Source organism: Equus asinus, chromosome 5 (assembly GCF_041296235.1).
Source record: "Equus asinus isolate D_3611 breed Donkey chromosome 5, EquAss-T2T_v2, whole genome shotgun sequence".
Lineage (NCBI taxonomy): Eukaryota > Metazoa > Chordata > Mammalia > Perissodactyla > Equidae > Equus > Equus asinus.
The window spans coordinates 36,680,908-36,697,626 of NC_091794.1; the positions used below are offsets into that span (position 1 = coordinate 36,680,908).

General features: G+C 39.9%; 1 protein-coding gene across 2 annotated transcripts in view; it reads left to right on the plus strand.

The window, feature by feature from the left end:
* Window positions 1-7,959, plus strand: part of EHHADH (enoyl-CoA hydratase and 3-hydroxyacyl CoA dehydrogenase) — a 50,285-nt gene extending 42,326 nt beyond the window's left edge. For both annotated transcript variants that reach the window (XM_014846141.3, XM_044771237.2), the window contains one exon: window positions 4,749-7,959. In XM_014846141.3, the coding sequence (XP_014701627.1) occupies window positions 4,749-6,010 (1,262 nt within the window). In that variant the 3' untranslated portion in view covers window positions 6,011-7,959. The remainder of the gene's footprint in view (window positions 1-4,748) is intronic.
* Window positions 7,960-16,719: the final 8,760 nt, after the last annotated feature.

The window sequence follows — 16,719 nt, forward strand, 5'->3', positions numbered from 1 at the left end:
AACATCTGTGCCAGTCTTCCTGTATTTTATCTGGGTTGCTGCCACAGCATGGCTTGACGAGCAGTGATAGGTCCACACCCAGGATCCAGGCCTGTGAACCCCGGGCTGCCGAAGTGAAGTGCACAAACTTAACCACTACGCAGTGGGGCCGGCCCCTGGAGCTAAGAACTTTTTGAAGGAAATATATATTGTGTTCATGGATGTTTTTATTTCAGTGATTGAGTGGAAAGTGTCGGTCTTTAGAACTAAACTAAAGAAGATCTAAAATTATAGCTAGGACCCTTCTAAAAAGCGCTGATCTGCTCCACATTGTGATTTGGATTATGAGTTGATTTGTAGGCCCAGCAATCCTTCAGCAGACCCGCTCTGAGAGGCGAGCACTGAAGACCTGCACCCCACCTTCTTGAGGTGACATTCCTTCCCTGCTCTGTTTTCAGTTCTGGGATGACACCTATGTTATGTTACAGTTTACAATCGCTTTCACCTAACTTCTTATTAATCCGTATTGTCCCTGTGAGATCATGATTTCTGCAATGTTAGAAATTTTATATGAAGCTTGGGACTGAAAGCTAGGAGCACAGGGTTTTGAACCCCTGGCTATTTCTATTTGCCCAGGCTAAAGTTTAGGATACAAATTGCTATTGCAGTGAGAGTTACCCAGGCTGCTTCTTACTGAGTGAAATGCAGCTATTTAGTAAATTTGGAATTGAATATTTTTAATAATTTCATATATTTATTTATATTATATATAATATTAAATAATTTAATAAAATTTGAAAGTTAAATAAATATATTGCAGAGACACTGAATCAGTGATTTCTAATGACAGATATCATTCTATATTCAAAATCAGTCTCCCAAGCTACTCAATATGCAGTACAGATGAGTAATATATAAATTGGCTTTTACAAAGCTGCTTCATCCACAATGGACTGGTTAGGTGATAGATAACCTACTATTATAACGATTAACCCAACAATCTCTGTGGCTTAACACAATAAAGGTTTATTTCCTGCATGATCTTCTAGGTCATTCTAGGACCAGATTTTTGCCAACTAGTGGCTCTGCCATTCTCCCGGGAAAGGGTCAGCAAACTTTTCTGTAAAGGTCCAGATAGTAAATATTTTAGGCTTTCTGGGGCATATGGTCTCTATTGCACCTACTCAGCTATGCCATGGAGCACAAAAGCAGTCATAGACAATACGGAAACCAATTAGTGTGATTGTATTCCAATAAAACTTTTATTTATGGACACTGAAATTTGAATTTGATATAATTTTCATGTGTCACAAACTATTTTTCTTCTTTTGTTTTTTTCCAACTATTTATAATGTAACAACATTCTTAGCTTGCAGGTAGTACAAAAACAGGCAGTGGGCCAGATTTGGCCTGGAGGCCGTAGTTTGCCAACACCTGCTCTAGGGTCTCCTCCAAGGCCTCTGAGTCGTTCTCCGCATTCTCTGTATCCACGTGGTAATGAGGGATCTGGTGGGAAATTTTAGGGGCTAACCATAGGTACCACCCTACCCCCCTTCCCCTTTTCATTGACCAGAATTAGTCACAGGCCCTACCAGGAAACTAAGGGTCTGGAAAATATAGCCTTCCATGTGCCCAGGGGAAAATGAAATGATATGAGGGAGGAACAGCAATGTCTTTGCATTGGATAATTTTTCTACATTTTCCATTCTTCTTGCTTTTGCTTAAAATATTACTCCCTTTCCTTTTCTTTGCCCCAGGCTGGGTGGTTCAACTTCCCCAATTTCACCTATTTCAGTATAATCTTTCTTCAAATATTTTCTTCAAATGTCTTTATCTTGAAGCCTTTCTTGATTCATCCAACAAAATGTAATCTCTTTCCTTTGATTCACCAAAGAGATGTGACCTTCTCACATCATTTACTTTACCTTATAGGATGGATATCTGTGAACTTTTCTTTTTCCCACCACTGCATTATAAACTCCCTGAGGATTGGTACTATTCATATTTTTTATAACAGTTTTATTGAGATGTAACTCATAGACAATAAAATTCACCCTTTTGAAAAGTACAATTCAATGCAAAATGGAGCAGCTGCTAGGGAAAACAGTATGGCAGTTCCTCAAAAAATTAAAAATAGAATTACCATATGATCCAGTATATACCCAAAAGCATTAAAAGCAGGCACTCAAACAGGTATTTGTACACCCATGTTCATAGCACCATTATTCATGAAAGCCTAAATGTGGAAGCAACCCAAATGTCCATCAATGAATGAATGATAAACAAAATGTGGTGTGTATATATATAGATACACACCATGGGATATTATTTAGCTTTAATAAATTCTAGCATGTACTACAACATGGATGAACCTTGAGGATGCCATGCTAAGTGAAATAAGCTAGTTACAAAAGAATAAATTCTATATGATTCCACTTATATGAGGTCCCTAAAGTAGTTAAAATCATAGAGAGAGAATGTAAAATGGTAGTTGCCAGGGGCTGGAGGGAGGGAGGAATGGGGAGTTACTGTTTAATGGGTAGAGTTTCAGTTTTGCAAGATAAAAAGAGCTCTGGAGATGGATGGCGGTGCTGGTTGCACAACAGTGTAAATGTACTTGATGCCACTAAAGTGTATACTTAAAAATAGTCATGATAGTAAATTTTATGTGTATTTTACCACAATTCAAAAAAAATTTTAAATACATAGTGACAGTATCATCAAAAAAGAGTATACTTCAGTGGTTTTTAGATATTCACAAAGTTGTGCAACCATTGCTGCAATCAATTTTAGAACATTTTCATCCCCTAAAAAGAAACCCAGTACCCATTAGCAGTCATGCATCATTGCCTTTCCCTGCAGCCCCTGGGAACCACTAATCTACACTCTGTCTCTGTGGCTTTGCCTATTCTGGACATTTCATATAAATAGAATCATACAACATGTGGCCTTTTGTGTCCACCTTCTTTAACTTAGCGTAAGTTTTCAAGATTTATCCATGCTATAGTGTGTATCAGTACTTCGTTCCTTTATATGGCTGAATAATATTCCACTGTATAGATATACCACATTTTGTTTATCCATTCATCAGTTGATGGACATTTGGTTTGTTTCTACGTGGCTATTTTGAATAATGCTTGCTCCGAACAAAGTTTTGTGTGAACGTAGGTCTTCAATTCTCTTGGGGATATGTGTACACATACCTACCTACACACCTAGGAGTGGAATTGCTGGATCATATGGTAACTCCATGTTTAACATTTTGAGGAACTTCCAAACTGTTTTCCACAGCAGCTGCACCATTTTGCAATCTGCCAGCAACGTATTGGGGTTCCAATTCTCCACATCCTCACCAGAACTTGTTATTGGTAATCTTTTTAATTGCAGCTATCCTGGTGACATGAAGTGGTAGCTCATTGTGGTTTTGATTTGCATTTTCTTAATGACTATTGATTTTAAGCATCTCTTCATATGCATATTGGCCATTTGTATATCTTCTTTGGAGAAATGTTTATTAGACCCTTTGCCTAATTTGAAATTGAGTTATCTTTTTATTGTTGAGTTGTAGGAGTTCTTTATATGTTATGATACAAGTCCCTTATTAGATATATGATTTGCAAATATATTCTCCCATTATGTGGGTTCTTTTCACTTTATGGTGTTCTTTGAAGTATAAATGTTTTAAATTTCAATGATATCCAATTTATCTATTTTTTTCTTTTGTTGCTTGTGCCTTTGGTGTCATACCTAAGAAACCATTGCCTAATCCAAGGTCATGAAGATTTGCTGATAAGAATTTTATAGTTTTAGCTCTTACTTCAGTCTGTTATCCATTTTAGTTAACTTTTGTATATTGTGTGAGGTAGAGGTCTAACATCATTCTTTTGCATGTGGATATCCAGTTGTCCCAACACCATTTGTTGAAAAGACTATTCTTTCCCTATTGAATTATCTTGGCACCCTTGTCAAAAATTGACTGGCCGTAAGTGTATGAGTTTATTTCAGAACTCTCAATTCTATTCCATTGATCCATATATCCATCATTATGCCAGCACCACACTGTCTTGAATACTGTAGCTTTGTCATAGGTTTTGAAATTGGGAAGAGTGAGTCCTCTAACTTCATGCTTCTTTTGCAATATTGTTTTTGGTTATTCTGGATTCCTTGTATTTCTATATGAATTTTAGGATCAGCTTGTTAATTTCTGCAAAAATCAGTTGGATTTTTTAATAGAGATTGCGTTGGATCTGCAGATCAATTTGGGTAGTATTGCCATCTTAACAATATTAAGTCTTCCAATCCGTGAACATGGGATGACTTTCCATTTATTTAGATTTTCTTTAATTTCTTTCAACAATATTTTCTGGCTTTCAGTGTACAAGTCTTGTAATTCTTTCTTAAATTTATTCAGAAGTATTTTATTCTTTATGATGCTGTTGTAAGCAAATTGTTTTCTTAATTTCATAGTCAGATTGTTCATTGCTAATATATAGAAATGTAATTGATTTTTGTATATTGATCTTGTATCCTGCAACCTTGCTGAACTTATTAATTCTAATAGTGTGTGTGTGTTTGTGAATCCTACCCATTGTTATATCCCCTGGAGCACTTAACACAGTGCCTAGCTTTAACTAACATTCAATTTATTTGTATTCCTTGAATTGATCTCTTTAAATGTCATGTTGCCGCTGAGCCTTCCATCCACTGAGTAATTTTTTAGTTCCTAAGACCATTGACTCATTCTTTCTCTTCTTTCCTCTTATCTGCAGGCTTGGGAACAATGGGCCGGGGCATTGTCATTTCTCTTGCAAAGGCCAAGATCCCTGTGATTGCTGTAGAATCAGACAAGAAGCAGCTAGAAATTGCAAACAAGATAATAACCTCTGCCTTGGAAAGGGAAGTGTCCAAAATGCAGCAGAGTGGCCACCCTTGGTCAGGACCAAAACCCAGGTTAACTACAGCTATGAAGGAGCTTAGTGATGTAGATTTAGTCATTGAAGCTGTGTTTGAGGAAATGAACCTGAAGAAGAAGGTCTTTGCTGAACTGTCAGCCGTGTGCAAGCCAGAAGCTTTTTTGTGCACCAATACTTCAGCCCTGGACGTTGATGAGATTGCTTCTTCCACTAATCGTCCTCACTTGGTCATTGGCACCCACTTCTTCTCACCAGCTCATGTCATGAAGTTGTTAGAGGTTATTCCCAGCCGGTATTCTTCCCCCACTACCATTGCAACTGTTATGAACTTATCAAGAAAGATTCAAAAATTTGGAGTAGTTGTAGGCAACTGTTTTTCATTTGTTGGGAATCGAATGTTGAATTCATATTACAATCAGACATATTTCTTGTTAGAAGAAGGCAGTAAGCCAGAGGAGATAGATCAGGTGCTGGAGGAGTTTGGTTTTAAATTGGGACCTTTCAGAGTGTCTGATCTTGCTGGGTTGGATGTGGGTTGGAAATCTCGAAAGGGGCGAGGTCTTACGGGACCTACGTTGCCTCCAGGAACTCCTGCCCGAAAGCGAGACAATAGGAGATATTGCCCAATTCCTGATATGCTCTGTGAATTAGGACGATTTGGCCAGAAAACAGGTAAGGGTTGGTACCAATATGACAAGCCTCTGGGCAAGATTCACAAACCTGATCCCTGGCTTTCCAAATTTTTGTCACAGTACAGAGAAACCTATCACATTGTACCACGTATTATTAGCCAGGATGAGATCCTTGAGCGCTGCTTGTATTCACTCATCAATGAAGCATTCCGCATTTTGGGAGATGGGATAGCTGCTAGTCCAGAGCACATTGATGTTATCTATTTACATGGGTATAAATGGCCAAGGCACAAGGGTGGGCCCATGTTCTATGCTTCCACAGTGGGGTTGCCCACAGTGCTAGAGAAGTTGCAGAAATATTACAGACAGAATCCTGATATTCCCCAACTGGAGCCATGTAACTATCTGAAAAAATTGGCTTCCCAGGGAAACCCTCCTCTGAAAGAATGGCAAAGCTTGGCAGGACCCCCCACCAGTAAATTGTGATTCAGCCTTCCAGGTTATGCCTCACATGCTGGCATCAGGTAATACTCACTGAATTTCATTGAAATTAAACCAAAGATCCAAAGTAAGATTGCTCTGAAATACAAAGCAAAAGAAAGAATCTGTGAGCTAAACCTCCTCTTTGGGTCTTCTGTCTGTTGATTCTAATGGGTCAAGTCTTTAGGAGTGTACTTCCTGTGCCTCTGAATCTGTCCCTATCAGATCAATTATTTTAAAACCAATGAATAAACTTGTGTTGATACCATAATAACTAAGGAGAGAGCCTGAGGAATAAGTTGAGGTTTCCACGTGCGTTGATCATGGGAGAAATATGTCATCAATTAATAACTGATAAATGCAACTAAGTCATAAGTTCATTTTGACCCCTTTCAACCTCACACACATAGCACTGATAGCAAATCTTATGGATCCTTCATTCAACATTCATGGTGCACTCCCTGAACATTTTGCACAGCACTTGGCAGACCTGGAGTCCAGAGGGGCCGTTAATCCAGCATGGAAGCCTGTGACAAAGTTCAATCCCTAATCTCGGAGGTGGAGTGGAGATAGTTGGCAGGGTAGAGTCAGCAGAGAAGGTCTCCGTGAGTGAGCATGGAAAGCTTCCCAAGTAGAGGCAGAGGTATTAACTAGAAAGAGAGGCAGGGTATCAAAGGCAGATCAGTGTTAAAGTTGTAAGCAAAACACGGTTGGGTAGTGGTGAGGGAGCCAATTACTTCTGACCAGAATGGGAACTCAGAGTAGCTTGGCAAGTCATGCTCAGTATATTACTTTTATCCAAGGCCCAGCCACATGTGCACAGCTGTTCTTGCTACTTGCCAGGGGCTCAGTAATGTTTGCTGATAATTTCCTCAAGACCAGAAGATGGCCACAACCTGGCCTTTTCTATTTGTGGAGAAGTAATAGAAAGCGGTAAGTTGTTGACTTAGTATCAGAAGGGATCTTAGAGAACATCTAACCTCCTCCGATTCTGTGATAGAGTAATGATGCCAGTTTCCCTGTCATGATAAGCCTTTTTGATGTTGGGTATGGAAATGGTTGAATCTTGAAAAACCTAAAATTACTACAAAACAAATTTTGTATAATTTTCTTATAAGAGTTCTTCTCTTTTTACTTTTTGTATGGTTAAAAGTTGAGAGGCTGCTCAACATAAAAACTTGTACACAAATGTTTATAGCAGAATTATTCATAATAGCCCCAAATTGGCAACAACCTAAATCTCCATCACCGGATAAATGGGTAAACAAAGCGTAGAAGAGCCATACAATAGAATATTTGCCATGAAAAGAAATGAAGTACTGATACATGCTACAACATGGTGAACCTTGAAAAGATCATGCTAAAGGAAAGAAGCCAGTCACAAAGGGCCACATATTATGTGAACATTTATATGAAATGTCCAAAATAAGCAAATCTATAGAGTTAGCGGATTAGAGGTTGCCTAAGGCTGGAATGATTGGGGGGTGTGGAATGGGGAGTAAATGGGTAAAGGGTTTCTTTCTGGGTGGATGAAAATGTTCTGAAATTATTGTGATGAAGATTACATAACTCTGAATCTATTAAAAATCATTGAGTTGTATATTTTAGATGAGTGAATTGTATGGTATATGAATTGTATCTCAATAAAGTGGTTAATAAATAAATAAATAAACAAATGGGCCCAAGTTGTTCTTCAGTGTGATGTAAATGAACTGTTTTCACAATATTTCCACCTGTGAACCCAAACAAAACTATCAAAATTTCTCTTCTGATAGAGAAATCTTGAATGAATGTAGTATAAGTTTTCCATTGTAAAAGACAAAAACCAAAAACCTGTAGCTTATGCCTTGACTTGTTCCATTTAGAATATTTTTTGAGATGTATATTGCTGAATTTTATATAAATTTGTCCTTGAAATTAAAGACATCAATATAAAAGATTCCTGAAAATAGTAACTTTGTCTCCAAAGTGACTGATTTTCAATTTTTTTGTGTGCTTTTTCTCCCCGAATTCCCCCAGTACATAGTTGTATATTTTAGCTGTGGGTCCTTCTAGTTGTGGCATGTGGGACACCGCCTCAACGTGGCCTGACGAACAGTGCCATGTCCGTGCCCAGAACCTGAACCAGCGAAACCCTGGGCCGCTGAAGCAGAGCGTGAGAACTTAACCACTTGACCACGGGGCCGGCCCCTGATTTTCAAATTATTTTTAACACACACGCACATTAATTTTTTTTCTTTAGACCTTGAGCAAATTTTATTTTGAGTTCTTAAAACTCATTTTCACCCTACACTATCCTCTAGATTGGAACTTTGAAACTAGAGTGTCTATGAATAGATTTTATAAGTCAGTAATCTCTGAAATATTATGCTAACATTTATATATATATATATATATATATATGTATCTGAGAGCATTTCTAAGAGGTACCATCTCTTACTTCATATTCTCAAAAGTGTCTATGACCCAATAAAGTTAAGGACCAAAACTATATATAAAATGGGAAGAAGAAATCTGAGTTCATTTATTCTTATTTTGTATCAAAGGAGGCAAAACTAATTCTAATTTGTCAGGTCCTACATACAACAGCGGTTAATATGATGAAACCTTTCCAGGATATCCTATCCCATCCTTGAAAATGCACTTACTTAAAAGGCTTATTTTGTTGCTGTTGTAGTTGTTAATAATATAAAAACTATCTTTTTTTAAAAAAATAGCTTCTGAATGACATTTTAAAAATGTGTTAGAATGGTAATTGACTCTGATGAGAAGTATATATTAGAAGCACCATTGAAGCTTTGCCATGATATTCCAGCTTTAAAGATGAGACTAATAATGTTCCTTAAATCAGTAAAGCCACTGTGCAACTGCAGTTGCTATCTACTCATTCATTTCCAGCAGGAACAGGTGTGCATGAGAGAGATAAAGTGAGGGATCCTAAACTCCCCTGATTAATGATGGTACAGAATTGTGTATGCAAATCATACTCCACAGCACTGCAGGAACCTGGAATTTCTAGGGTCTTACATTTGTCTTTAAAATAGACACCTAGAAATCAGAACTATTGCAGGCTTACTAGATTGTCTGAACCTTCTTGGTAGCCATTGATGAGATTAATATAAATCAAGTTCCCTGGACTAGGTTTAAAGACAGCTTTCTGCAATAAGAGAGCAGTCTTTGATGATTCTGGGGACCACCAGTGCCATGGGCTTATTTTGCCAGCTTATACATATTTTGAGGTTAACAGACAAGTTACAATGCTTCCTTGCAGGACAGCCACATTACACAGCTCTGAGACACCATTCATACTGTGCTCCAAGGGGTTGCCATTCACATAGAACCAATGTGAATAGCACCCCCTAGAGTTGCGCAACACCCAATATTGTTTCTGGGCACTCTATGTAGACGTTTCAAGCCAAAAATTCTTTTTTTCTGGTTATTGCTATAAGTATCTTTCCAAACAAAAGTTAGTTGACAGCAGTAGAGGGAAAGTCTCCACTTAGATCAGTCTCTCCAATCGGACCAAATTTTTAGAAAGAGAATACATCTTCTCTGTTCTTCTTAGTACTTTTTTTCTAGTACCCTCAGAAAGAGGAACATGAGAGAGATGAACAGAGCTTTTAATTCTTGTCCAAAGATTTCCAGGGCATTTCATTTGTAATATTTATTTGTTCTCTTTCACCAAACCTAAAATAGCTTGGCAGAATGAGTGCCTAAAAGCATTTGATAAGATGACATGAGCAGAGCTGATGCAATCTATCTTGTGCACATCTTTCACAGTTAGGGTTATTCCACCTTCTCTAAGAGGAAGCAGTTGCTAATTCTAACCGTAATGTGAGATCCTTAGGATGGGGTGGGGCAAAGCCTTCTCCAGCCAAATCATAAGTGCACTTGGATTCCCAAAGCCTGCTGAGGCCTAGAGAGTTGCTGATTTATAAATTCTGGCAGAGACTCTTGGCTGTCCCCCAGTGTTTCTCTTCTTCTGTAGTAATAAACTTTGCAATTTTTAGCTGAGCATTTGGTTGTTCAGAATAAATAATATATTTGTCAGCTTCTCTTGCATCCAGTTGTGAACATGTGACTAATCCCTAGACAATGGGATGTAAATGGAAGTGTCACATGGCAGTTCTTGGGAACCTACCTTAAGACTCAGATGATTTTCATCCTTTTCCTGTTTCCTTTTTGTCCCTTCTTCCATCTTGCTGCCTAGAACGCAGATGGGATGGCTGCACTTTAACCCACTATACTGGACCACGAGGTCAAAGGCCGTGCCCTAGGAATAGCAGAATGGAGAGCTCTAAAGAGCTTGGTCTTTCAGGACCTCATGGAGCAGAGTTGCTATTCTGCTTCCAACAGTCATTTGTGTGAGAGAGAAATCAACTCCTGCCGTGGGTAAGCCAGTGTCATTGTACGTCTTTAATCACTCACAGATGACTCTAATCCTACCTAATGCAGGTGGGAATCCAAGAATTCCAAAAAAGTGGGGCTTTTTCGTTTTTCTCGGTGCCATACGGAATTCTGATGCACAGGCAGGCCTGAGAATCCAGTCTCATTAAACAAGATTTCTTGTTTTAAGAAAAGAAATTTTTGCCCATGTGATGTGTTTTTCAACTTGATGTTGAATTGCTCATAAGTTTTATGCTGTTTCACGTAAAATTTCTGTAGGCAGTTCGTGGAGACACCACTAAGAATCTGAGAATAGGATGTTCTCCTAAATGTTTAAATTAACATTTAGTAGGACACAGTCTCACAGGCCTACTTGAACCTTGGGTTGACTCCTACTTAATCAGAGATAAAAACACTCACAAAGAAAGTATGGATTATCAGAAGGAAGCGTTGACAACAGTGGCACAAAAGAAGGGTAATTTGAGAAGCATTGTCTCTTGGCACTGACCAAAAGGGAGGTGCTGAATCTGGGGTGACAAAAATTTTGTTCAGTAGATCAGAGATCTCCAAAATGGAGTGCCTCTACCCAAAGGACTGTGAAAGATGATTCATAGAGGTACAGGCAGAAAATACTAGAACTACCTTTGCTACTTATTTTTGTCTAAAAAATAAGAAATTACTCCTTATTAATATTTCATGTACATATGGACACTGTTGGCCTCATCAGGTAGCATCTCAGACAGCCATACGTCAGGAATGAAGTATCCTGAGGGAAGACGGTGAGTTCCAAAATGTAGAGAGGTTGACAGTGGCATCCTCCCTCTTTCTTTTGTTTTCAACATATTGAGAAATATTGCAAATCATGTATGCTGGGGTAAGTGGATATTTAGATTAATTATTTAATTTCACTAAATTGACCCTCTCAAAGATCTCTTGAAAGAAAACACCCTTAAAAAGATTCCTTGAAGGAAAGCACAGTTGAAGATAATGCAAATAATGCAGGCCAAGGTGAGCAGCAAGAAAATGGCAGAGCTGGTAGTTCTGGTATCAGCTTTTTCCCAGGTGCATTACAAGGTAGTTGATTTAGTCAGATCTCGTAAGAAGTCAGAAAAAAACCTTGAAATTGTCAAGAAGATTATTAGAAATATTGATTTATAACATACCACTCATGATGAGGCTTGCCCTACGTGTGTATTGTGTCTTATGATATTAGTTAATAATAATATGAAACCATCATCTATTAGCAAAATGTTTTAATATATTATTTCACCATTATCTCACTTATAAATTTCTCCTTTATTGTGTTTTATAATGTACATATATATCAATATAATAGTAAAAATACATAATTTATAAACATCCTATGTATTAGAGACGTATACTAAAAATTGATGTGCTGTACTATCCAGATTCTTTTCTAGGAATGAAAGATTTATTCTCCCAGCTGCTAAGAGTGCTGCCAGAAAATGGCTTTCTTTGGGGATTGCCTTGCTCAAGGTCACACCTTCTTCCAAAGGTGGCTTGCATCCAAAGACTGCTCAACATAGGAGTCTAAGTGCCTGATCCTCCTGCCCCAACTCTGATGAGCTGACATGCCTCTAGAGCTCCTGGTGATGTTGTGCCGATGCTTTCACTGGTATTGCATTGCAGCTCAACTTCTCCCCCTGCTCATTCCAGCTTCCTTCCCCTCTCCTTCACAGGTGTTAATCTCAAGAGCACTCTCTGAACATTCTGCACGCTAATCTCCATTTCAGATCCTGTTTCCCAGAGAACCCAAACTGAACAATGGAGACGCATGCTCAAAAATATTTGGAAACCATCGATCCATATGCTATCAACTCTTTGGTATTTGTTTAGTAGACTTCCTTTGATCTCCCATGCCATCAATTTTTGTAAATATTCTATGTGTGCTAGAAAAGGATGTGCATTCTCTGTCTGATGAACATGGGATTCTAAGAGCAAGCTTGTTAATTATGTTAGTCAAGTTTCCTGTATAGCCTTGCTGATGTTTTATCTGTAGTCCTTTCTCCTCCTATGGTCAGGGTCAATTACTCCTGCCAGAGTGTTGACTCCTTTCCCGGGCACAAAAAGCCAGAACTGAATGGGTGGCACACACAGTTTTAAAAGGCTCTTACTGTGTCCTGGGTAGAAGCGTTTCCCCTTCAGAAACCAGGATTTCTAGATCTCAGGATGTTAGTTGCTGGTACAAGAAGCAAAATTCCCCAAGTGCGTCATTGGCAGGGATGATAAATGGGGCCATTTCTACTTCCACTCCTTGGTTCTTATAACCCTGTGTTGTATCTATTAAGAACATAGCACCATATAACAGTTATTAATTTAGGGTATAAACTGCGCCTTGGAGGATGGCACCTCATCCTCACAGAACATCATCTGCAAGCTGGCACCTGAATGGTACCTTCTAAGAGATATTCCATTACTCTGTTAGGACGACTAGTAGCTTCTGGGTGGTCTAGTATATGATTGGAGTAGGGAATCCATGGTCTTGTGCTCACCTCTACACCACCTTTGTTTTAAAGTGTGTCCTTTGGTCTGATGCAATATCATGTGGGCTCTGGTGCCACTGGCTCAGACGCTCTCTAAGTCCTTGGAAAATGAAGCCCTGCAATCAGGAAAGGAAAACCCACATGTGGCATAAAAGTCAATTCCAGTCAAGATGAATCAATGACCTGTTGACTGGAGAGTTCCAATATAATCAGCTTACCACCAAGGGGTTGGTTGTTCTCCTTGAAGGATAGCACAGCATCTGGGCAAGTTGTACGTTCAGCAACTAGATCAACTTTGGTGAGTGGGAGCCCATCATGTTGGGCTTATGTATAGCTTCCATCCTTCAAGTGAGACTACTCTGTTCATGGGCCACTTGTGCCAGCACTAAGGTAGGCAAGGATAGTGGCTGGTTGATGTCAGCCAGCCTAGTCACTCTATCTACTTGTTTCCTTAGTTCGTCTTCTGTGGTAGATGTTTTCTGGATGGTATTAACGTGTGATGCACAGCTCTTCACACTTTGTGCCCACTCGCATAGGTCCATTCCTCAATTCCCCAGTTTTTGCTGTCTCCTATTTTCTGATATTTATTCTTCCAGGCTCTGTCCAATCACCTAAGCTATTTGCCGTTGCCCACATATTCTTACGTCAAGCCACTTCTCTGAGTCTTTTGATTCCTTCTTCCACCATCTGCCAAGGCAGATCTGGTTTTTCTACTTCACTAAGGGAGCCCTCACTTTTTCTAAGCCTCCAGGAGCAAACCTAGCAACATGTTAGTAATGTGTCCTACAGTCTCTGCCTTGGCATTAAATCCTGTATCATGGAGAGTGTTTTCCTATTAATAAACTCTCTCTCCCAAAGTTTATGTTCTGGCCCCCTTGATCCAGCACCCTTAGAGGTCACTCTCATACCTACTCTCCTGGCTTCTGCTGATCGGTGTTGGCTGGATCCTATAGCTCCGTCAGGATATAAACCCTGTTCTCCCTTAGTCTCAGCACTTCCCTGAACTGGTTATTTCATGACTTAACTCTAATTATTGTTCTGGTGACCAGGAGGGAAAGTATTTCCTGAGCTGGGTTTGTGTCTTGCAAAAGAGAATTGTCTTTGACCAAGAGAGGAGCACAAGTCTTTAGCAAGGAAGAGTGTGCCTTCTTTGCAGTCCCAAAGCATTCAGGGTCTCAAAATTTGATATTTTCAAATTCATTGGCACAAATGTTCCCATTCAAAGTCACAGGGTCCCACTTATTACCAGTCAAGGCCCTAAGCTTTGCAAAGCAGAATTGCCATGAGAATTCATCTCTCTGGAACTCTGTTTGTCTTCTGGGGATCTCTGGTCCTGACCTTCTGCTTTTTCTGTCACAGGAGACAGGACTACAGGAGATGAGTCTCTCATACACTGCCAGGGAAGTCCTCTGACATTCACAGTTCATCTTACTTTGGTAATTAATCACCTTCCCACATTTTACTGTGTTTCTCTACTGCAGCAATAGCCTCCAGCAACAGCCATCTGACTCCATGTAATTACAACTTCCTGTAGACCTCTCAAATGCCTGAGATACTGCCCTCATTACCGTCTATGGATATCCCATCTCAATGTCTCCACTGATGAACTTTCTAACTTTTACACAGTTACAGCATGCTAGGAGCTCTTGACACTCCACTTACCACCAGTGATGACATTTTCATTGCCAGTTGCCTGGTTTGTGTTCCATCTCCAAAATCTTATTTTAGAGTTTGCTTCCTAGGACCACTTCTGCTAGCAACTGTCATAATCGAGTTCCCCAGGAAAAAGACTCTGAGGTAGAGATTTCCACGCAGGAGGTCTACTGGCGAGTGCTCTTGGGAACAACACACGTAAGGGAATGAAGAAAGCAAGGTTGAGCAGAAAGAGAAGCAGAACTGTAAGGCAGACGCAGATGAAGTTTCAGCAGACACGTAGGTTGCTCTGAGGCTCAGACAACCCGTCAGAGATGTCCTGAATCCAGGCGAGAGGGTCGGGCCTTTCTACCCTCACCTTCACTTACTTTTGGATCTGAGCTGCGATCAGGGAGGGAGGCATGGCCTTGGACAAGGCATCTACTTTCAGCCAAGGTCAAAATCCTTGGAGGAACTCGGGTCCTTAGCTTCTCCCAGCCACCAATACTCCTAGCAGCTGAGGGAATAAGTGCCTGGGTACTTAAAGGGGGGATCTGGGCAGTGCACCACATCATCCAATACACAGCTGCTGCCTTGGAAACATTCCTTATTGCTTTCATCACACCTTATCCCTGTTTTGGTCTTTCACTACAAGAAGCTCAAAACTCCCTGGCATCCCTCATCACCTGGACTCTCATCCCTATACGGCTCTATACATCTCCTGATCTGATGTATTGTCGTCCTCAACTTTCCAGATCTTTCCACTGAATCCTCTAAAATTCAAAATTTGCATCAGCAAAATTTACTCTAGGTTCAAAATGTTCTCTGAATGTTCCCTCGTCTTTTTGGCCTAAATTCTTAGGGTCTTCAAGGGGGTCTCCAATGAATGGCTTCACCAGCCAGCTTATAAATAAATTGAGAAATAAAATGGAAAATAACCATGGGGGATAAATATCACCTTTATTAGTGGTAGAGTCCAGATCAAAAGATGTGGTTTTAGATACATTAACTCTGCAGACTTGATAACACGGCACCTGAGAATTAGACAGACCTTCCCACACAGTTGCAGCAGTACTGGACATAGTTTTAAATAATTCTCTATTACATGTAAGTTGTCTCAGACCCTTTGTGGAAATGGGTGAGGTAAAATTAGAAAAAAAAAAGAAGAGAGAGAAAGGACTCTCAAAACCAGATAAACGATTGTAAAATGTAACGCGCGTCATGTACCAAATGAATAATGTAGAATATTAGTACTGGAATTCAGAGAAGGAAGTGGTCACTAAAAAATTAATGCCCGCTAACCTCAGGGAGGCTGTCTTATTACATTTGCGCAGTCCATTCATTTCCCCACTCTTCGAGATGACTATTTCATCCCTCCTGCTCTTCCAAATTCCATCACTTGCTTCTTTATCCACACTCTCAGCTGATATCCTTGTTTCTTTCACAGAGAAGGTAGAAGGAATCAGAAGAGAACTTCCAAGGCACCCAGCAGCACATCTACCCACCTCCCTGCCTCTGTGCTCGTGTATCCTGCCTTCCCTCCTGTTTCTGCGCATGAACTCTCTGTGCCTATCAAAGCCCACCTCCTCCACCACGCTCTGCATACCACCCCCCTTCACCTACTCAGATACACTCTCCCAGCAATCCTCTCCTCTTCTGCTTCCTCAACTTCCCCTCTCCATGGCTTCTTTCCAATCAGCATATAAGCAAGCTGTAATTTCTCCCATTTTTTTTTAAAAGAGCTTGCTAAAAAAAATTTCTCCTGTCTTAAAAAGCTTGACTCTATCCCCCCCCTTTCAGCTACCAGTGCTTTTCTCTTCTGTTCTTCATAACAAAACTTCTACACTGATTATTCTCGTTGTTTCCCACTGCTTTCCTCTCATTCTCTATTGAACCTATTCCGACCAGGCTTGTATCCCCACCACTCTGCCAATACTGCCTTTGTCAAGGCCACCAATGACTCTTATTGCTGAATCCAATAGTTAACTCCTGGTTCTCGTCCTACTTGACTCATCCGTCAATAGCTCTTCCTTAAAAAGCTGTTTCGCCTGATTCCAGGATACGCCACTCTCTTGATTTCTTCCACCTCACTAGCTTCCTTATTAGTCTCCATTACTGGTTCTTTATTTCCCTCACCTCTGAATGTTGGAAGGCCTCAGGGCCCAGTCTTTAAACCTCTTCTTTTGTCTATGT